The following is a 23,681-nucleotide window of genomic DNA, read 5'->3' as shown; positions in this document are numbered from 1 at the left end:
TGGACTTCAGCTCCCAGAAGCTGGCTGAGGAATAGCTGGCTGACGAATTCTGGGAGCTGAAGTCCACAAGTCTTCAAGTTGTCAAGGTTGCAGAACCCTGGTCTAGCTGATGCCTTTAACCATTACACCAAACTATACTATTCATACTATTCCTAACTTTAGAAGTCCCTTTTGTGTCCCTTTTAAGAAATTAGGAAGATACAGAAGGATCTTGACAGACTTGAACAATGGCCACTAACTAACAAAATGAAATTCAATGGTGAAAAAAATAAGGTTCTACATTTAGGCAAGAAAAATCAAATGCATAGGTACAGTATAGGTGGTACCTTGCTCAATAGTAGTAACTGTGAGAGGGATCTTGAAGTCCTAGTGGACAATCACTTAAATATGAGCCAGCAGTGTACCCAACTGCCAAAAAAGCCAACACAGTGCTAGGCTGATTAACAGAGGGATAGAATCAAGATCATGTGAAGTGTTAATACCACTTTACAATGCCTTGGTAAGGCCACACTTGGAATACTGCATCTAGCATTGGTCGCCACGATGTAAAAAAAGTCGTTGAGACTCTAGAAAGAATACAGAGAAGAGCAACAAAGATGATTAGGGGATTGGAGGCTAAAACATAAAGAACGGCTGCTGGAATTGGGTATGTCTAGTTTAATGAGATTCTGCCAACCTAGCAGTTCGAAAGCATGTAAAAATGCAAGTAGAAAAATAGGGACCACTACGGTGGGAAGGTAACAGCGTTCCGTGCGCCTTTGGTGTCTAGTCATGCCAGCCACATGACCACGGAGATGTCCTCGGACAAGCGCTGGCTCTTTGGCTTTGAAACGGAGATGAGCACCGGCCCCTAGAGTCGGAAATGACTAGCACGCATGTGCGGGGGAACCTTTACCTTTTTTAGTTTAATGAGAAGGGGTGACATGATAGCAGTGTTCCAATATCTCAGGGGCTGCCACATAGAAGAGGGAGTCAAGCTATTCTCCAAAGCACCTGAGGGCAGGACAAGAAGCAATGGATGGAAACTGATTAAGAGAGAAGCAACCTAGAACTAAGGAGAAATTTCGTGACAGTGAGAACAATAAACCAATGGAGTGACTTGTCTCCAGAAGTTGTGGGTGCTCCAACACTGGAGTTTTTAAAGAAGAGATTGGACAACCATTTGAATGAAATTGGGGTTGGACTCAGGGTTGCCTGCCTGAGCAGGGGGTTAGACTAGAAGACCTCCAAGGTCCCATCCAACTCTTATTATTATTATTATTATTATTATTATTATTATTATTATTATTATCATCATCATCATTATTATTATTATTATTATTATTATTATTATTATTTTCAGTGATTAAAATACTAAATACAGAGGAGACTTAGGCTTAAATTCTCACTTAGCCACAGTGCTCAGCAGATGGTCTTGAGCTCCACCCTCAACCCAACATATCTACAGTATTGTTGAAAATAAGCTGGGAGAATTGTCTTGCCTGAGAAAAATGATAGGAGATACAGGTAGTTCTTGACTTACAACAGTTCATTTAATGACCGTTCAAAGTTACAACAGCACTGATTTATGACCATTTTTCAGTTACAACCACTGTAACATCCCATGGTCATGTGACCAAAATTCAGACACTTGGCAACTGGTTCATATTTATGATGGCTGCTGTGTCCCAGGGTCACTTTTTATGACTTTCTTACCACTTAACAACCTGGTTACTAACTTAACTGCAGTGATTCATTTAACAACTATGGCAAGAAATGTCTAAAATGGGGCAAAACTCATTTAACAAATGTCTCACTTAACAAAATATTTTTTGGGCTCAATTGTGGTCATAAGTGGAGGACCACCTGTAACTGCAGTGTTGATCCAGGCAAAGCTTATCATTCTGATTAAAGCTAACTTCTAGGACAGGGGTAGGGAACCTTGGCTATTTTATGACTTGTGGACTTCAACTCTCAGAATTCTTGAGCCAGCACTGGCTCAGGAATTCTGGGAGTTGAAGTCCACAAGTTATAAAAGAGCCAAGGTTCCCCACCCGTTTTAGGAAATCTGCTGGACCACAGCTATGGTGGGCAGACTGACATGGTACACAAGATAAATGGAAATTATTCCAGAGGTTCCTGAACATTGATTCTTCAGAAAAGGTCAATTCTGCACCTCTGCAAAATGCAATAATAAATTGTAACCACCAAGTCTTTCTATCTACAAGAAGATAAAGCCAGCTAACTGTGCAGTTATTCTCCCACACAAGATTATATTTCCTTATCGATGAATCTGGTGGATCTGAATATGTATACTGTACTGTAAGTACCTCTTTGAATGATCTAGACTGGGAAAGTATTTTTTTATCTGCATCCCTGATAGTTTTAACTGAACCCTAACTACCACGGTTTCTGGCAAAATTATACTGTATTTCCTTCACAGTAACTCTGACATCAAACTTTTGTGATTAGCCATTTTATTTCTTCACAATATCTCCTTAGTACAGTGATTTTTGTTTGCTCATTTTAGGAAACTGAATTTATTTGACACTTCTGACAGGTTTTGTTTTGTTAAATACAGTACAGCATATTTTTCCATAAAAGTAAACTTCAAAGAGAGAGAGAGAGAGAGAGAGGGAGGGAGAGAGAGAGAGAGAGAGAGCGAGAGAGCGCAGATGGTGTCCAAGAATTTGTAAAACAAACTTACAGAGCTTCCATGAAAAATAAATTAAGGATAGCAATGGGGAAGGGGGAATAGGAGTATGGGTAGGAGTAAGGTAACAGTGGCTGTTGATAGAATTCAACCACAACCTGCCCCAGTCCATGCTAGGGAAAGAGGATGCTGGACTGAGGGGAATGTAACATCAGGTTCAACTTAACTCCTGCAAACTCAAGTCTGTTTAGGAAAGGCAGGCAGTGGAGAAACCATTCCAAAATGACAAAGAACTCTTTGACTTTCTCATGTGGCTTTTAGATCAGACAAGATGGGTTTTCCAGCTGCCTCTCCGCCTTTCTCCTCTTAAATAAATACATAGTTCTGTGAAAACCCACCAGGTAGGGTGACTTATTTTAAAAATAACAAACTAAAAACACCAACACAAATCACAACACAGCAATGAAAGGTCCATACACACATAACATCACCAGCTACTTCTATTTACATGTAACCGGAGAGATTGCTTTTTTTTCCGTTTTCATTTTCTGTACACTGAGGAAGACGGGAAGAGGAGCAAGCAGGTGTATATACACTCGGCAAGTTGAAAGTGGGAGAACCAACGTCTGCTGGGCAACTGAATGGCAGCAGAACTTCTCCAATCTACTTTCACCTTCAGTGTTGCTGGGCAGGTGAGGAGCTTTGCTACACATAGCCCAACCTCTTTCCTATAACCAGCCAGCCAATGAACCTTGGTTCCAATTTAGCCCTGTCTTTCTCAAGGAGAGAAGCTGGAAAAATCTGGGTGTAGACTAGGCCATAGCAGAGTGCAAGTAGGAGAGCAATCCCACCGTTACAAATTCCTTGCTGGTTGAGCAAAAGGGTCTACTCTGTCCTTTCTCCAAATATGGTCCCCTTCTAAATACAGGAAGGCCTTCCTCCTCTTCTATCTGAATGGGAAAGGATCTACCCGTGCAAGCCTCTTCTTGCTAAGTGACCAGGTTCAACTAGACCTAGAGTGATCGTAATGCCTTAGAATCCAACGTGAGCAGAAGTACAGTTTTAAGCTGGAAATTCTTGCCGTTCTGTGAAGAAAGGCTTTCACCTTAAAACCTATTATTTTCATTCACGGTAGAGGAAACAGCATGCAAGAAGCAGGCATGACCTGGAGCTAAGCCAGAGGGAGCATTGAGGTTAATCTCACTTCACAGCATTACAAAATCTAGCCCAATTCAGAGCTGGCAATGGGATAGTTTCCAGATAACTCAGTTTGCCTGAACAATTTTATTTTTTTCTCTATAGCCCATGATCACTGGTCAGGAAGAAAGAAAGAGATGCTTCCGACAGGTATATTTTACTTCCTATAAAGACACAGCCAGATCTCCTTGAATCTTGGGACATCAGCTTCAGCCTATTTTTGTCCATACTGAGTGCAGGAAAATGCAGGAAAATGAAGCAGGAAGAGGGAAAGGATGTTCAAATGTGTAAATGGGAACATTATAAATATATAAATAAATAAAACCCACTAAGAACAGTTAAAAGTTCTAGCGCTGCCCCCACCCCCTTTTTCACGCTGATCAGTTCTGATCCCGGGGAAGGGGGAATACAGGAAGATAGAGCTGCTATCCACCCAAAGATTAAAGGGAGAAACTTTTGAAGCATTCAAAGGCCCACAGAGAGGTGGAGAAGCTCTGGGTTTGAGTCTCGACCACCTACCCCAAAAGGATAAGCAATGGGACAGCTAAATGGTGTGTGGTGGTGGCGGCGGCGGTAGGGCAGACAGAGAGCACAAACTGTCAAGAATCTAGGGGCTCTGATTACTGCAAGACATGAGGCAGGCAAGGTGGGTGGGACAGGAAAAGTCAGGGCATCCACACCAAAGTCTCTTAACAGGCACAATCCTGGTGCGGGGGAGCCTGTTGATCGGTCAGTTGTGGGCCCTGCTTGGCACCGGTCACAGCTGGATCAGCTGCATCCAGTGACTCAGACATCTTTTCGCAAATGATATCGACCAAACGTTCAAAGGTTTGCTTCACGTTAATGTTGTCCTTCGCGCTGGCCTCAAAGAACTCAAATCCTGGAGGAAGGGAAAAGACAAAATACAAAAATGCATGTACAAGAACAGGAAGGAGGAACACGGGACAGTCAGAAGGCCTTGAGGAAAATTAAGGACCAACTTATTTCCGAGGTGGTGGTGGGTGGGTAAAAAAAGAATTCCATCAGCCTCTTGCAAACAGTGAAGTGATTTACCAGAGGTCAGTGTGTATTTTGTTAAGAACAGGTTTTGCCTAACGAGCCTTACCCTTTTTATAAACTTAGTAACTTTCTTGGTAGACTGTGTGAATGACATAGACATAATATATCTCGATTTCAGCAAAGCATTGAGAAAATACCTTGTAACGTTCTCATTAGCAAGCTTGTTAAGAGCAAGCTGAATACGTCGATGACTCAAAATCACATCGGAGAGATATTATAAATTTATTGAACCAGAGAGATCTGTCTAATAAGACAACCAAGCTTCAATCCTAAGCTTTGTACTCATCATCTTTAATTCATGATTAGCATGAAGGGGCATAAAAAATAGTTAATCTAATTTGCCGATGACACAAATGAGTGGGAAAATTAAGTAGCAGTATAGTGAGATGGGTGGCATATAAATTTAATAAATAAAGGACAGAATGAAGAGAAGACTGAAATAAAATAATTTGATATGTTAGCATCATGGGTAGAAAAGGAAAGAATTAAAATTAATGCAAAGTTATTCACCTGGAAAATAAAAATGAAATAGAGAGATAAAGCTGGCTTGGCAGTTGTACCTATGAAAAAAACCTTGGAATAGAAGTTGCTTGCAAACGGAATAGGAACAAGCATTGTAATTTAGCTGCCAAAACTGTAAGTGCAAATAGTGTAGATCAGGGGTAGGCAACCTCGGCTCTTTTATGACTCATGGACTTCAACTCCCAAAATTCCTGAGTCAGCATAGCTGACTCAGGAATTCTGGGAGTTGAAGTCCATGAGTCATAAAAGAGCCGAGGTTGCCTACCCCTGGTGTAGATGTTCAATCATGAACTGTTAGTGTTCCCTCACCTTAAGTACTGTTAAAATATGGGCACCATTTTTAAAAAGGATTCAGAGAAATTGCAAGAGGTTGAGGGAAAAGAATGAACATCAGAAGACTAGAAATTAAGTCCTGTGAAGAGTAACTGAAGGACCACGAACCGTTTATCCTTGAGAATGGACAGGTGTAATGGCCTTCTTTAAGTACCTGAAAAGATATCTCCCTTCTGTTATAAATATTTTATGAAATCCAGAACATCAAGATGAGTTAATAAAGTTCAGCATTTTGTATCTAATAAGGATCCAGCCATAAACAGGTCTTGAAGCAACAGTATCAGCTAATAATTAAAACAGAATTTCTAAAGTTTCAAGATCTCTTTTAGGTGATATCCCATTTATTCCCTGTACTTCCTCTGTTAAATTATCTAATCTCATTTTAAAGACATCTCAGCAACCAATCTTAGAAACTACTGATAGATGTTGTAACAAATGTCTTATTTTTTTAACTTGAACCTACGTCTAATTCATTTAATAACAGCTTCCTATCTATGGTTCCAAAAAGATTAGCTACCTACATTTTTTTCTATACACTGTGCATATATTATGCAAATGTATCTCTTATATAAATCTGTTTTGCACAATTTATTTAATCCACACTAGCCATATAAAGCCTCTGTTTTCCTGGTGGCAATTTTTTCCTTGAACCCTGAAGACTTGAAATTCCACTTCTATATTATTTATCAAACTCATCTTTATAGCTCAAATATACATCATTCCAATTGTTGTTCACTTACCCAAGTGCTCAGCAAGCTGACGTCCTCGTTCTGATGACACAACCCTCTCATCTTCCATGTCACACTTGTTACCCACCAACAGCACCTGGGCATTATCCCACGAGTAGGTTTTGATTTGAGTTGACCTGAAGTTGGAGTGACAAACTCAGTTATATTCAGTCAGTACTTCTTAGTGTAGGAATGGGAGGGAAAAACAAGAGCATATTTCAGCTATACTCATAAAAGTAATCAGAAGCATGTTTGTTCCAGGGGGAAAATGTCCATAGGCAGGCAAGATTTTTATTGGGATCCAACAAAATGTCACAAAAGGATGTGCAAGTTTTTGAATTCTGGAGAAGCCTTCAAGCACAATTATTCAAAAAATAAGATACAAAAGAAGCAAGGAAAGTCTAAAAACTAAGCTACATGTATGTCATTTGGTTGGACCTAATACAGGCATCATCTACCTAGGGATTCATCATGAAGATACACTACTCAAATTCTTGCTCAAATCAACAGGAATGCAATAAAATACTGGTAGTCCTTGTTTAGCAGCTGCCTCAAAGAGCAGTCATTTGCAATAGCAATGGCAACCGCACTTAGACTTATATACCAGTTCGCAGTGCTTTACAGCACTCTCTGAGTGGTTTACAAATGTCAGCTTATTTTCCCCAACAATCTGGGTCCTCATTTTACCAACCTTGGAAGGATGGAAGGCTGAATCGACCTTGAGCCCCATCAGGATTGAACTCCTGGCTGTGGGCAGAGCTTGCCTGCAATAGTACATTCTAACCCCCGCGTCACCACGGCTCAATTTGCAGGCACGACAATGAAGAAAAAGTAACTTTGCAACCAATGCCCATATGTATAACCTTTGAGCATCTCTCAGTCACCTGTTCACCATTACAGTTAGTTAATAGGCATTGTCTCTTGTGCCTGTTTTTTGTAATCCCCCTCACAGAGAGGAGAGATTGCGTCAAAAAGATATCTCTCCCGGTGCTGCTTTTTTCAGCAGCACATTATTTCCCTAGAAAATACTCACCCCAAGTTAACAAGCTCAGCTCTCTCTGACCTTAATTAATTGATTAGAACTCTGGACTGCCTCCCAAGTGCTGCCTCTAACTGACAAGGCCCTAATCAATTTCACGCCGAAGATTCGTATTTTGCCTCTTAAGCATTTGGCTGCATAGAGACCCAGCGCACTAGGCAAACAGCCAGTGCTAGCACATTCTTTTCATTGTGTGTGCCTGCTTATTTTCTTGTAACCCCTTCCTCTCCAATAAATGTAAATACAAATATTAACCTGCTTGCTAATTATCCCAGCAATGGGGAAAGCATTCCAAAGAGCAGAGAAGTGGGGGAAAAGGGCTATAAGATTTATCCTTTTGGCTGGCTTCTTCATCATCAAGAGTTGGAAGGGACCTTGGAAGTCTTCTACGCCAACCCTCTACTCAAGCAGGAGCCCCTATACCAGTGGTGGCAAACCTATGGCACGCGTGCCAGAGGCGGCACTCTGAGCCCTCTCTGTTGGCACGTGCGCCGCTGCCACCAGCAGCAGGTCCATCAGGTTGCCACCGCCGCCCAGAGCAGGAGCCCCGCCCAGCACAAAGGAGGCGAAGCGGCCAATTAGCAAGCTCGAGTAGAGATGGTAGAGCAGAGGTCACCAACCATTGTCGATTGGCGGACTGGAAGAAAAGGGAGGAAGAAGCATTTTACATGTGTGCGTGTGCACATGGGGCCGCGAGCTTGCATGCGCTGCAAATGGGGTGGGGCTAGTGCCTGCGTGATACTCACTAGCCCTGCCCTCTTCTTGCGTGGTGCAGCGCCTTTTATCAGCGCCTTGCAACACGGTGGCCCATTTTTGCACCCCTGGTTTTTCCGTGCCAGAGGCGCCTCCCTGCCCCACCCCCCAAGGGCACCATAATGCTGATGCGCCCCTGGCACTTTGCAATAAATAAGTGGGTTTTGGGTTGCGGTTTGTGCACTCGGTCTCTAAAAGGTTTGCCATCACTGCCCTATACTATTTCAGATAAATAGATGTCCAGTCTCTTCCTTGCAAATTGAGTTTCAGAAACCTTCCCTACTATTTGGGCTCACCTGGCTGTTTGGGGTCATAGCCTTTTGACACTATAAAAGCAAAAAAAAAAGCTTAAGTAAACTTGAACTGTTGCAGTTCACATGGTTTTTCACTTAGCAACCGCTTCCCTTAATGACTGAATTGCTGGCCCCAATTGCAGTTGCTAAACAAAGATTACCTAATTAGCATTTAAGGCATTTTATACTTTTCTATTCTGTCCTACCTAAATTAAATAAGACTAGAGAGCAAAAGTAACCACAAGGTGTTGTTAGAAAGATATAAGTAACTCAGAAAGAGAACCAGTTTAGTCTAGTGGTTAAGGCACCAGGTTTGATAACAGGAGATCGTGACTTCTAGTTCTGCTTTAGCCATGAAAGCCGGCTGGGTGACTCTGGGCCAGTCCCTCTCTCTCAGCTCAACACACTTCACAGAGGAGTTGTGGGGAAAATAGGAGAAGGAAAGTGTGTTGGACATGTTCACTGCCTTGAGTTATTTTGTAAAAATAATAACAGTGGCATACAAATAAAACGAATAAAAATAAACTTTGGGAAGGTTGGATAGAAAGTGATAAGTAAACACACTGAAGATGTCAATTTGATCCATGGGTTGTTCAAATGCCAGCTGCCTTTGTTCAAAATAATCCTTGGAGAACATCTGAATATTAAAATTATTATAAATTTCAGAATTAATTAAAGCTAGTCATAGAAACTTTGACTCACCAATCCTGGACAGCATTAAAGGAGTCTTCATTGGTGATGTCATACATCAAAATGAAACCCATTGCCCCTCGATAATAGGCAGTGGTGATAGTCCGGTATCGTTCCTGCCCTGCTGTATCCTGAGAAAAACAAAAAGTGGCTTTGAAGTACTTGTTATAGTATTTACAAGTATCTTATGGAATTGCCATACTCTGCAATGTTTCCCTATCTTAGCAAATTGAAGGTGAATGGATTTCAACTCCCAGAATTCTTAGTAATACCTGTAGAATTCTGGGAGTTAAAATCCATATGCCTGGGGGGCGGGGAGGACATATATTTTTGGAAAACAGAAGTATGGTTGGGAAGGTTGCCAAGGTCGGGAATTTCTACTCTAAATGTTTCCCCCTAATTGTGGTCAGTTATTATACAAGGACTATTTCTTGCAATGGTAATGAAAACTTACCGGTAAGCATGCTTTCATTTTCCAAAAAAATATTTTTTTTAAAAAAATAATTATTTAAATGTATTAGCCATCCAACTCAAATGGACTCAAAGTTTTCAGAGTATTTTTTGTAATCCTTATAACAGCACTGAAAGGTAGTTCAATATTATTTAACAAGAACCTTAATGTAATGGTATGTGGGAGTGATCTTGAGAGATGGGGGGGAAGAGATACTGATCAGATAGATGGAGGAACCTACATTTGCTTAACGTCAGAGAAAGGAAGTTAGGAAGGACCTGTCCTAATTGAGCAGGCTGTAAAAAGAGACAGTGTAAAAAGAGACAGTATTGCAAGATTCTATTAATGAAGCCTTACAATAAAGTAGAATTAGCTCCTCTGGTATCAGGCCTAAGCCCCATGACAAGACAGTGAGAGCCAATTAAGTCCAGTCCTTTATTTGCTTACACCTAATAGACAGAATCTTGACAAACTAAAGCTATAAATTTCTCAACTATTAAATATACCAATAGCAATAGCACTTAGCCTTATATCCCACTTCATGGTGCTTTACAGCCCTCTCTGAGGTTTACAGAGTCAGCCTATTGTCCCCAACAATCTGGCTCCTCATTTTACCAACCTCGGAACGATGGAAGGCAGTGTCAACCTTGACGTGGTGAGAATTGAACTGCTGGCAGTCGGCAGAATGAGCCTGCAATACTGCATCCTAACCACTGTGCTACCACGGCTCTTTATCCTGAGATATTCTAGGATGTGGTTACCCTGAATCTCTTCTCTCCTCTCCAGCCAGTTTAGGACCACTTGGTCTCTTGATTTGTGTGTCTTTCTGGAGAAGCTATGAGTTGGTTAAATTCTCCCCCTCTGCTCCTAGTGCACATTTCATCAGATTTGATCATATTTCCTGCCTGCTTGATCTGGAAGGGCTGACACTTCCTCACACAAAAAGAGAGCACTAGTCTAATTATATTTACAGTTGCAAGAAAAAGTATGTGAACCCTTTGGGATTACGTGGAGTTTTGCATGAATTGGCCATAAAATGTGCTCTAAACGTCATGTAAGTCACAACAATAGAAAAACACAGACTGCTTAAAATACTACACAAACATTAGCTATTGTCATGTTTTAATTGAACATAACATGGAAACATTCACAGTGCAGGGTGGAAAAAGTATGTGAACCCCTAGCCTAATGACTTCTCCAAGAGCTAATTGGAGCCAGGAGTGAGCCAACCTTGACTCCAACCAGTGTGATGATATTAGATGTGTTGCTGACAGCTGTCCTGCCCTTTAAAAACACACACCTGTTTTGGGTTTACTGGTCTCAAGAAGCACTGTCTAATGTGAACCATGCCTCGCAGAAAAGAACTCTCAGAAGACCTACGATCAAGAATTGTTGACTTGCATGAAGCTGGAAAGGGTTACAAAAGTATCTCCAAAAGCCTTGATGTTCATGTGTCCACGGTAAGACAGACTGTCTACAAATGGAGAAAGTTTAGCACTGTTGCTACTCTCCCTAGGCGTGGTCGTCCTGTAAAAATGACTGCAAGAGCACAGCGCATAATGCTTAATGAGGTAAAGAAGAATCCTAGAGTGTCAGCTAAAGACCTACAGAAATCTCTGGCACATGCTAACATTTTTGTTGACACATCTACAATAAGGAAAACATTAAACAAGAATGGAGTATATGGGAGGACACCACGGAGGAAGCCACTGCTGTCCAAAAAAAATATTGTAGTACGTTTGAAGTTTGCAAAAGAGCACCTGGATGTTCCACAGCACTACTGGCAAAATATACTATGGACAGATGAAACCAAAATTGAGTTGTTTGGGAAAAACACACAACACTATGTGTGGAGAAAAAAAGGCACAGCACACCAACATCAAAACCTCATCCCCACTGTAAAACATGGCAGAGGGAGCATCATGGTTTGGGGCTGCTTTGCTGCCTCAGGCCCTGGACGGATTGTTGTCATTGATGGGAAAATGAATTCCAGAGTTTATCAGGACATTTTGCAGGAAAACGTACGACCATCTGTTCGCCAACTGAAGCTCCGCAGAGGATGGGTGATGCAACAGGACAATGACCCAAAGCATACAAGTAATTCAACAAAACAATGGCTTCAACAGAACAGAATACGCCTTCTGGAGTGGCCCAGTCAGAGTCCTGTCCTCAACCCGATTGAAATGCTGTGGCATGACCTTAAGAGAGCGATTCACACCAGACATCCCAAGAATATTGCTACACTGAAACAGTTTTGTGAAGAGGAGTGGTCCAAAATTACTCCAGATCGTTGTGCAAGTCTGATCTGCAACTACAGGAAACGTTTGGTTGAGGTTATTGCTGCCAAAGGAGGGTCAACCAGTTATTAAGTCCAAAGGTTCACATACTTTTTCCACCCTGCACTGTGAATGTTTCCATCTTATGTTCAATTAAAACATGACAACAGCTAATGTTTGTGTAGTATTATTTTAAGCAGACTGTGTTTTTCTATTGTTGTGACTTACATGACGTTTAGAGCGCATTTTATGGCCAATTCATGCAAAACTCCACGTAATCCCAAAGGGTTCACATACTTTTTCTTGCAACTGTATATTGTTTAATTCAGTTGGCAAGATCTTTGACCCCTTCGAGCTCTTTCCCAGCCATCCCAGGGACCCTGATCCTTCCGCTGGCAATATTTTCTGCCAGAAAGAAATTATTCTGGTAAAGTTTGCAAGCAATCCTGCAAGGCAGTTTTTCCTCAACCTTTGCAACTTTAAAACATGTGGACCTGAACACCCAGAATTCCCCAGGCAGCCTGTCTTAAAGTTGCTAAAGTTGAGAAACACTGCTATAAGGCAAGACAGCTTCCATCTGCTTCCTTACCCAGATTTGCAGTTTAATACGCTTGTCATTGCGATAGATGGTTTTCACTTTGAAGTCAATGCCAACGGTGCTGACGAAAGCCGGAGTGAAGGAGTCATCGGCGTACCGGAAGAGGAAGGAAGTCTTCCCAACGCTGCTATTCCCGATGATCAGGATCTTGAACATGTAGTCAAAGTTCTGGTCTGAGGACTCCTTTTGGCCATGGCGAGCATCTGTTGCAGAAGCCATCTGGGAAAGAGTTGGAGGAGGGTGAAGGAAAAGGATGGGGCAGAAAACACCACCCAATTTGCAACTGGGGGTGTCTGACTGTCCTTTGCCCAATAAGATGGGGGGAAAAAAGAAAACCACGTCCTCTGATTCTTTAAGATTAATGATAGATCCCCAAGAGCCTTTAAGGCTATTTTCTTCTCAAGTTATTTCCCAAGCTATTTTATGGAATCTGGCTGAACTTAAGCCCACCGCGGATTTTTAAAAACATTTAAAAGAAAAATCACTGCTAATTTTCTTAAATTATTTTTGATAAGTACCATCCACATTCAACGATGTTATTTATTTGTCTTGTTAGTCTACATATACAGGTGCTCGAACATATTTAATATTGTAATGTAGACTGAGCTAAAAATGAATTACAGTCTTCGACTTACAACTAAAATTGGGACCAGAATCTCTGTTGCAAAGCAATGAACTTGTTAAGTGAGTTGTGCCTGATTTAAATTCCTTTATTTTTGCCATGGTTGCTAAGCGAAATTGCTGCAGCTGTTAAATGGATCAGGTGGCCATCAAATGAATCCAGCTTCTCCCACTGACCTTGTTGGAAACCAGTTGGGAAGGTTGCAAATGGCGATCACGTGACTCTGGAACACTGCAGCTATTCTAAGTACATGCTGATTGCCAAGTGACCAAATTTTTTTTAAAAACAAGTTTTATTAATTTTCCAATTTTACATCCAAATAATTAGGAAGCAACATGGTGATTGGGTAATCAAACGTCCAATAACAAAATCTTTTGTACAAATCTCAGGTTACATCATCAAAAATTCCCTCTCTATTTCCCTCAGGAATTCTGGGAGTTGAAGTCCATGAGTCATAAAGAGCCAAGGTTGCCTACCCCTGGTCTAGTCCTTCAATTGGCACCAAGTCTCTACTGTCTCAAAATCATGCCACATCCCCAAAACACTTTCCAAAATGTAGAGAAGATTGCGTCCGCCTCTTCTTTGGTCATCAATTATCTTACCTTTCAAAGAATAATTCTGAGCTATCTGGATTATTGCCCAAGGATAATCAAGTTAGCACTATGGCAGGCAACTTTTCAGCAGTCAAGGTTGCAATTAAGCTCTCTGTTTGGAAAGCCAACAATTCCCATTTCTACCTTCATCCTCCCTGATCCCAAGTGCCACAAAGGGCAAAGATCCCAAGTGCCCCAAAGGGCAAAAATCCCAAGGATGAATTTCATTGGCAAAATGGCAAGGCTTTGGAAGGCTGATTTCAGGTTGCTTTGGAAAGTGCACAAGGATTAAGAATAATCAGATAATCAGCCAGTTTTGCTACTGAATTTCATTGGCATTGGATCATCATTTGGTCTATGTCAGAGTTATTCAAACTGATACAGCTCATCAACTGGAACCTAACACTTAAATCGGTTAAGATGCATTGCTCTTCCTTAACTGGTGCCATCACCGTTGCTGATATAGATTCCATCTTGGCAATGCTTTTTTTGTAAAAGAAAAAGGTGCCGGAACTCACACATGTCATACAACCCGCCTTGCCTACCCTACAAGGTTCCATCCAAAAAAGGTGCCGGAACTCCGTTCTGAGCGTTCTATGAGAAAAAAAGCCCTGCATCTTGGAACAGTGCCTTTTGGGTAACAGGGTTATTTTATGGAGCTCCTGTCTCTGAGCAGTCAACCAAACCACATAAATGGAAACATTTTCGGAGAGCATCAACTTTTTTTTTGTTTCAGAAAGCTTGTGGAACAGATTATTTAAAAGTGCATTGTGTTGATTTTATTCATTATTTAAACGTGCACCGACTGCTATTATTAAACTGAATGCACTTTATTTCTGTTTCGTCTGTACAGCTGAGACAACAGAGTTGGTAATTTTCTTAGCACTGAGCAATTGTTCCAGCCTTGTTCACAGAAAAAGATATAAAATCAAAAACACCAACATAATGTTGTGAGCTTCTTGCCCTTGTTACAAGTACCCAACACCAAAAGAACTATAAGCTTGTTTTGTGTGGGAATATCTGACTGGGCACGATAGCAAACAGAATGCCAGATGTAATGGGTTCATTTTGATCCACCTACAGACTTTTCTTACATGTCTGTTGACGGTAGTAACAATTATCCTAGGCTGCATTATCAGAGGGATAGAATCAAGATCATGTGAAGTGTTAAAACCAATTTATAATGCCTTGGTAAGGCCACAGTTGGCATACTGCATCCAGCATTGGTCGCCATGATGTAAACAAGTTGTTGAGACTCTAGAAACAAACACAGCAACACGATTAGGGGACTAGAGGCTAAAGCATATAAAGAACAGGTGCTGGAATTGGGTATGTCGAGATTAGTGAAAAGAAGGACTAGGCGTGACATCATAGCAGTGTTTCAATATTTCAGTGGTTGCCACAAAGAAGAGGGAGTCACACTATTCTCCAAAGCATCTGAAGGCAGGACAAGAAGCAATGGATGGAAACTAATCAAAGAGAAAAACAACCTAGAACTAAGGAGAAACTTCCTGACAGTTGGAACAATTAATCAGTGGAGCAACTTGCCTCCAGAAGTTGTGGATGCTCCAACACTGTACGTTTTTAAGAAGAGACTGGCAACCATTTGTCTGAAATGGTATAGGCTAGGGGTAGGCAACCTCGGCTCTTTTATGACTCATGGACTTCAACTCCCAGAATTCCTGAGCTGTGCTGACTCAGGAATTCTGGGAGTTGAAGTCCATGAGTCATAAAAGAGCCGAGGTTGCCTACCTGTGGTATAGGCCTTTCCTGCCTGAGCAGGGAGTTGGACTGGAAGACCTACGAGGTCCCTTCCAACTCTGTTATTCTGTTATTTCAGAGGTCTACACTTCCCACACTTTTGGGGGGAGGAATTTTTTCCCCAAAACCAGTTGTTCTTATACACTGCACCCTAGATATGCCTACCTTCTCTTTTCATTATAGCAGACACACCACCCAATACAATCATTTAGTTAATTAAACAGCCCATGGTTTACTTTCATCACACAAAGCAAACAAAGGGGTTGAAATAATGCCTAGGGCCTAAGAAGGATTTAGCTGGATTCCTCTCACATCTTCTTAAAGGCCAATCTCAAATACAAGGTTTAGCTACAGCTAAACAGCCTCAGTTTTTTGCAGCAAGGAACTGCTAAGCAATGCTTGGTGGGAGCAGCTGGAAGGCAGTCTCCGTTTTGCTCTGAGTCAGCTGTGTTTTTTCCCACTGAGCTCTTTAGCAGATGTTCCCAAGATGAATGCCTCATCCTGGCTTTGGGTGTTCTGTGATGAAAAAGACAAATCCAAAATGATAACAAGAAAATGAGATTAAAGAGGAGATCAGAACTCAGGCCGTCCTATTAATCAATGCAAAATCGAATTTTAGAGGTATGCTTTGTCTTGTTTCATCAAAAGGGGAAAAAAATGTGAGAAGCTCAGTTACAGCAAAGCAGCCCTAAGACTGTTGGCCACTCATTTTGTCCTTTCCTTGGTCACTGGTGACATATAAAACTGAGTCAAATCACTGGATTGAAAGATTTTTGGAAATAAAAAAGTATTGATTCTTCTGTCACTTTGGCCCACTGCTAAGTTTTAATCTTTTGTCATCTTGGCTCACTGTAAAATTTTAATCTGGTGGTAAATTTCTCAATGCGGGTCTCTCTTTCCTTCTATTTGTTACACTCACTGAAATGCAGAGGTGACTCAAGGTATGATTAAAAAAGGTCAGTGAGACATACATAAAAAAACAGATGGATTGCACCATTGTGGCCACATTTTGACTTTTTTTAACCAAATCCCGTGGACACCTCTGATGCTATGTATATATTGATCTTTGGGAATACGTGCACAACTTTTCAATAACGTCTCATTAAAATGCTTATTAAAAGCATTTTAAAAGGAAGCCTCCATTTTTGACTTCTGCAGAACGGGAGATGGAGTGCTTCTAAATTATGCACAGGGGATGTTCTGTTTCAGAAAAGCTGTTATTTCAAATTTGAGTGGCTTGAATTCAATCCTCTATGATCTTCTTTGTATGAAATTGGGAATTCTAGTATTTTACCAGTGGGTACCAAATTGACAAGCATCCTTATCCATTAAAGAAGAATGCAATTCTTTGCTAATCTGTCTGGAAGGAAGTCCCAAATAAAAGAGTGCTGAAGCTGTTCAAGAAAAGAAGTAAAGATTGCATTGTAGCTGATCTTGAGTCTGTATTCTGGTTTGGGAATTAAAATACCTAGACCAGGGGCCCCCAACTCCAGGTCCGTGGACCAGTACTGGGCCGCGGCATGCCAGCAACCGGTCCGCACAAACAAGCAAAGCATCATCCGTGGGATGCAGGCAGCACACAAAACCATGCCCCCTCCAGTCCAAGGAAAAACCTCTCTCCACGGAATAGGTCCCTGGTGCCCAAAAGGTCGGGGGCCTCTGACCTAGGCAACAAGGAATTTTAGTAAAAGTGGGGGGGAAGGGCAGAACTGATAAAGTCTTGAGTTACACTCTTCCAGAATGATGTGAGTGCAGTCTTGTTCTGCTTTGCATCCAATTTTTTAAAAGTTAATGGAAATAAAGACCAGGTGATAGGTAAATCTGGCTCATAAAAGACAAGGAAAGAAAATATAGGTAAAGAAAGAATACCCACTGAGTTTGGAGATAAAGAGAATGAATATGAAGGGGGAGAGGGGAAGAATTTGAAGTTTCATCACCAAGTAAGCAAGGCCTGGGAAAACTCCATCTGATTCAGTGACTTGGTTCACACAATGTACTAATTCATAGTTACATTTGTTTTGGTTTTAGCATGTTCCATGAATATGACCACTCAGGTTTGTAAACCATGAAACTTGGCTAACTGTGATATAACCAATAAGCCAATTTAATAAATCAAGACTTTGTCCCAATGTGAGATCTCACTTTGCATTAGGTAAGTTCACATGGTTCTGTTTAAATCACTCTTTTTATTATAAGGATAGCAATTATATTAGAATTGCTATTTTTAAAATAGCCTTTGCTCAATGATGCTGCACATGGTGAGGTGCAAAATATATATATATCTAAATTCATTCTCCAAATACAGCTGGTTAAGACTCTTTTTGGTCTGAAAATCAACGCAACTTGTGTTGCCAATCAGTAAGTACTAAACTGCATGGCACATAGTCGGATTCAATGGAAAAGATTGGGCTAAATCATGTTTGGCTTAACTTGATTATAGAAAAAGCAACAGCCAATTGGGTTCATGCTGAACAGATCATATAATGGCTTAATGCAGGGGTCTTCAAACTTGGCCCTTTTATGACTTGTGGACTTCAACTCCCAGAATTCCTCAGCCAGGAACTTTTGGTGCAGAATCAGACAAGCCATTGAAATGCAGATCCTGTCTGTCCATGCTGCATTGTTTTCAGCAGAATATGTATGTCCCTTTACAGAATCCAGGACTAGTGCAAAGAAATGAAGCTATCAAATTTCTAGGCTTATGTCCCCACAACAATGTGCATTTGCCTGGAATTGTATTCATCAATATATTTCACAAGGCCAAGTCAGGGTCTATCAAATTCATTCATACAATATGCTAAGCTGAGATAGTGTTTTGTTGGCTAGATATTTTTTGGGTGGGGGTGGGGGTGGGGGGGTTAGTATGTTATGCAAAGGACTTTAGCAGGTGACAGGACCTAGCAAACCTTAGCTTAGTTGATTTAGAAAGCTAAGCAGGGTTGGTTCTGGTTAATATTTAAATGGCGAATCATCTTGAACACTAAGGCCATTGTAGCATTTGAAGACAACTTTACCATTTTGGATCAAGCCATTTTTTTTGTTTAGTTTATGATATGGTGTCTTGTAGAAGCCCAGCAAATCACTAATTGATGTAAGTATGCTGCATCTACACAGCCACTGGGACCCTCCTTATGTGGTGTTGAGGAAGCAAGTTGGGTGGGAATCCTGAAAACAGCATATAGGCCAATACAGATATGTAACTCTTGGTTCTCCAACATGGATGAAGAGTATCAGAGCTTTTGAATTTGCTTGGATATTTGGTGCAGAAGGTTTTCAGATGACATTTCCACTTTAAACAAAATGTCAAATTGACAACAAAGATTCTAGTTCTCATGACAGTTGCAGGGTCTTCTTTGAAAGCTGATTAGTCTGAAACTGGCTCCAATTTTCAGGACTACTTACTGAATAAGGGATCTTCTAGGTAGGGGCTCATGAAGCATATCAACACAAGAAGAACCCTAGATCAGGCCAACAGCCATGTAATGCTCACAGCATGGACAAGGAAAGTGATAGCATGCCTTACATAAGGATAGATATCTGTGATTCAGGAAGTAGTAAACAATCATCAATCCTAGTTGCTACTAATAATTCCCAAAATGAATTGGCTTACATAATAGTACCTCATCAGCTGGGCTTTCAGAAACTGGGACAAGATCATGGCATCATGTCTGAGTAACATTTTCAAACCCAGATTGTTGGAGGCAATAAGCTGACTTTGTAATAATGCCGCTGGGGGTGGGCGAAAACCCTAATAAGCAGGCATATACATAGAATGAAGGCTATTGCTAAGCACATTGATTTGTGCTTTAGATTGTAAGCTGCCCTGAGTCTTCGGAGAAGGGCAGGATATAAATGGGATTTTTTAAAAAAGGGTTTTCTAATATATAGGAATATCTGTCTAAAGCTAATATCCCCTTACTTAATTTCCTTTCTTCCTTAAGATCTAGGCCAGGGGTGTCAAACTGCCAGCCCGTGGGCCACATGCATCATCGGGAAGCCACGCCCACCCCATTGCTGGCAATGGCAAAAAAGCTCCGATACGTTGCGTGATGTCACATGACGTCGCGAGTTTGACATGTCTAATCTAGGCCAAGAGCATTACTTGATAAGATCAAGATCTGAAAGCAAGACAAGAAACAAAGGATGAAAACTAATCAAGGAGGGAATCAACCTACAACTAAAGCAAAATTTCCTGGCAGTGAGAACAATTTGATCAGTGGAACGGCTTGTCTCCAGAAGTTGTGGATGCTCCAGCACTGGAGGTTTTTAAGAGACTGGACAGCCGTTTGTCTGAAATGGTATAGGGTTTCCTGCCTGAGCAGGAGGCTGGACTAGATGACCTCCAGGGTCCCTTCCAAATCTGTTATTCTGTTAAGATGGATTGCTACTTCCTCCATCTCACTTTCATGCATGTGCCTCAGAGGGGAAAATGTTATGCAAGACATGAAAGTAACAACTCCTATAGGTATTCATTATTAGCACCCAATGTTTTGAGGAGACTGCTCTAATCCAGGAATATACTTGACTCATATTGTGTAAGATCCTGCTAATTTGAATTGAATGTTCCCCTGCCCTGCCCAGCACCATATCTAATACTGGGCAGCCAATTGTTTCACTGGCCATTTCCAAACATGGAAGCTCCATTTCAACAGTGCAATTAACACAGGCCTCTTCTCTCCGTTTCATAAGTCCAACCCAGTTTTAAAGCTGTCTAAGCAAATTATCATCATCATAGCTTATGGCAACGGAAAGGAAAACAGAACAGGCCAACGTCAAGCTATTCAATCTTTTCAATATCAATCATTGGTTTCCCAGGACATCCAAGTGCGATGTTATCCAGCAGGATCCTTTGGCCTGGCCTTATCTGTTCATGCAATGCCTGACATAGTGTGCTCAAGTTGCAAATGCTTTCATGTTGAATCAAATGCTTCCCACTTATTGAATATTTAAAGCGGTCTGTCTGGACACACACACACACACCACCTTTTTGCTGTAATTAATGGGCAATTGTAATCATGGGCAGTAGCATGTTTAAGAAAAATTTGTTAAGCTAGCAGGAATAGCTGAGCGCAGCTTAGCCAGGGTAAGTTACTCTCCTTCTGATGAAACAAACATAGTGATGTACCCTTCCCCCCACTGTCTTGATCTGCAAATGCAACCCCTAATGCTGCATTGCATGCAAGAGGCTGAGCCTCAGGAAAGCTGGTAAATGTCTTCACCATAAGACATTAATAATGTTTGATACCAAATTGTATTTTTACCGTACTACCTACCATAGGCTCTTTTTTAGCTACAATGTAGATCCTTTAACAGAGACCACAGAGAGCAATCTTCTTTCCCTTTCTACATTCTTAATAAAATTTGGAATGAAATTGCTCAGTAGCCGGGCAATTGAGGGTGCATCTTCAAAGGAGAAGTTCACCAAGTGCTGATCCCCAAAACTAGATCGGGCATTTGGGAGGGGAGAAATGAAGAAAAAGACCTCTCTAAGTCAATATTACATTAGAAAGCTGATCTTGCTGACATATTTCTCCTCCACAGCAAAACCAGAAGTGGCACAGAAGAGCCTCTGGGAAAGCTTTGTGGAGGGTGTTGTGTTTTTTTTTTTGTCCTGGAGGGAAAGAGCTGTTATGACGAAATGCCCCCTCTTTCCCTCCCCCCCCCTCAGCCCAATCCCTCTCTTGCAAGAAAGGCCCACCCGAATGAGGAGCAGCAGTTGAGCCGGAACTAGCTCCCTTTGCAACCTGCGATGCTGCTTCCCTCTTTCCCATCCCCTTCGCTCTCTCTCTTCCAGAGCCTCCTGTTTACCATCTGCATCACCGAAACCTCCTCTGACGAGGCCACGACTTAATGCCCATCTCCCGTTTCATTCCGTGCCGTCTATTTTATTTTATTTTATTATTATTTTTTCTAAAAAAAAAATTGCAAAACATCTTTCCCCTTTGGAAAATCGGCAACATTCCTCCCGCCCCAATATATCCTTTGATTGAAAAACACCCTCCCCCGCCCCTTACCAACCCGCATTCCTCCCCATCTATTTGCTGCACCCTTCCCCCACTTCTCATACATGTGTCAAATGAAGGTTAACAACCTGCCCCCCCCCCCACACACACACTCCCTCCCCCGCCGCCGCGTCACCCCGTTTCAAAGCAATGCCACCGTCGGAGCCAACCGAATGAAAAGAGGCAATACAGATCAAGTGTCATCCATCTACCTAGGTTAGAAAAAGATTTTTTTAAATAAAAAAAAATGAGGGGGGGGGGATTGTACCGGGCGCGCACTTACCCCGTGAACGCGCTTCTGGTCTCCTAGCTAATGCAGCAGCAGCAGCAGCAGCGGCGCGAGGGAACAGCACCTGCTTGCAGCTCCGGGGCCAACGTCACCAGCGCTCCGAAAGGGGCGGGGATATGCAGATAAGAGAGTAACGTGACTTCGCGGAGGGCCATCCCCTTTTTTCCAGGTTTTCCTGCGGGCGGGCCCGAGGAGTCGTCGTCTTGGGCGATTGGCGACACGTCGGTGATTGATTAGGGCTGTAATCCTTTACCTCACGGAGGGATTGACTTCTGAGTAAGCCTGCCTTGCTAAATCCTTTGCCATTTCTCCCCCGCCCCCCACCCTCCATTCTCTTTTCTCTCTAACCGAAATATATCCCTCCTTGATTTTACCTTTTTTCCTTAGAAGGGGCTACCTGGGGTGGTCCTGAGGGGAAATTATTTCCTTACGTACTTTTTTAAAAAAATTTTTACTTATTTATATTTTCCGTTGCGCGGAAGGAAAAATTAACCGTGTATTATCTGCCCTCAGTGAAATATGTTGCACACGAGAGAGAGAGGTATATATCATTCCTGGGAATACACAAATAAAACATGAGGAAGTTCCTGATATTATTACCTCACCTCATCATCTCGAAAACATGACCCGGATCCCCAAAACACACAAAAAGTCTAGTGAGCAGCTGGTTGCGTAAAACAAGACACGGATATTTGCTGCCCTATTTGCTGCCATAGCTTGTTTCGTAAGTTTTGAACATATTAATAATTGTGAATTTTCTGGAACAAAAAACAGCAACTTAATATGTGCAGGAAGTCCTTACAACCATTCATTTAGTGCAGGGGTCTTCAAACTTGGCCCTTTTATGACTTGTGGACTTCAACTCTCAGAATTCCTCAGCCAGCTTTGCTGGCTGAGGAATTCTGGGAGTTGAAGTCCACAAGTCATAAAAGGGCCAAGTTTGAAGACCCCTGATTTAGTGACTGTTTGAAGTTACGGCACTGAAAAAAGTGACTTATGACTGGTTTTCTCTTGTATGGTTGTTGCAGCATCCTATGGTCACATGATCAAAATTTGGATGCTTGGCAGCTGGTTCATATTTATGACGGTTGCAGTGTCCCGAGGTTATGTGATCACCTTTTGCAACTTTCTGACAAGCAAAGTCAATGGGAAAGCCAGATTCACTTAACAACCAAGTTACTAACTTTACAAATGTAAAGTCAATGAAAAAGCCAGATTCCCTTAACAACTGTGGCAAGAAAGGTCATAAAATGGAGCAAGACTCATCTAACAAATGTCTCACTTAATAACAGAAATTTTGGGTTCAGTTGTGGCTTTAAGCCGAGGACTTCCTCCATTAATTTTATATAATATAATTATTATGGATTATCCAGTAGCTTTGTGTGTAAAAATTGTATAAAGTATTATTACAACAGATTTTTAAGGTGAAAGATAAAAGCAAGCTTGTATATATCTGCTTATTACAATGTTTGCAAAAGGTGGAACAATATTCAGTAACAGAATAAGAATAAGAAAATAACTTCAGCATGAGTTGTATAGATTTCATAGGCAGTAGCTGTAAAACACAAGGTTGGGATTTACCTCAAGCTGACTGCAAAGGAAGGGCTGGGATCATAAAAATGTCGGAGTTAGCCATTTCTCTTTTTTATTGCATTTTACCTCTTGGAAAGTGTGCTATTTAATCTGAAGGGAAAACATTTTAGACTCTTTTCTGATATTAGGTTTTTGTTTGCGACATTAGAAGGCTTAATAAATGTCCACATTTTCTATCAAAGGACTACAGTCAATAATGACAGCCCAGATTCCAGAATATAATACCATTTTAAAATTTACTAGACATACA

At 41.4% G+C, this 23,681-nt stretch overlaps 1 protein-coding gene across 1 annotated transcript; it reads right to left on the bottom strand.

Annotated features, from left to right (window-relative positions):
• Nucleotides 1-2,450: 2,450 nt before the first annotated feature.
• On the bottom strand, nucleotides 2,451-21,939 carry RAB3A (RAB3A, member RAS oncogene family). Its single transcript, XM_081345491.1, has 5 exons — nucleotides 21,833-21,939; nucleotides 12,563-12,790; nucleotides 9,259-9,377; nucleotides 6,484-6,608; nucleotides 2,451-4,709 (listed from the first exon to the last, which is right to left on the bottom strand). Exons 2-5 carry the CDS (start codon nucleotides 12,788-12,790, stop codon nucleotides 4,519-4,521), a joined length of 663 nt encoding a protein of 220 aa, XP_081201617.1. The 5' UTR covers nucleotides 21,833-21,939; the 3' UTR covers nucleotides 2,451-4,518.
• Between the last annotated feature and the right edge of the window lie 1,742 nt (nucleotides 21,940-23,681).

Source organism: Vipera berus, assembly GCF_964194415.1.
Source record: "Vipera berus genome assembly, chromosome: 1".
Classification (NCBI taxonomy): Eukaryota; Metazoa; Chordata; class Lepidosauria; order Squamata; family Viperidae; genus Vipera; species Vipera berus.
The sequence above is the reverse complement of the archived record's forward strand: the minus strand, read 5'-3'. Positions and strand labels throughout refer to the sequence as shown.

What these genes read in the sequence shown, in the direction of transcription:
- RAB3A (XM_081345491.1), bottom strand. Translation starts at nt 12,790, where the DNA reads ATGGCTTCTGCAACAGATGCTCGCCATGGCCAAAAGGAGTCCTCAGAC. An exon ending in GTATTAAACTGCAAATCTGG is followed by an intron (nt 9,378 to 12,562) that starts GTAAGGAAGCAG and finishes TGTTTTTCTCAG; the next exon opens with GATACAGCAGGGCAGGAACG. An exon ending in TCAGCTTGCTGAGCACTTGG is followed by an intron (nt 4,710 to 6,483) that starts GTAAGTGAACAA and finishes CCCTTCCTCCAG; the next exon opens with GATTTGAGTTCTTTGAGGCC.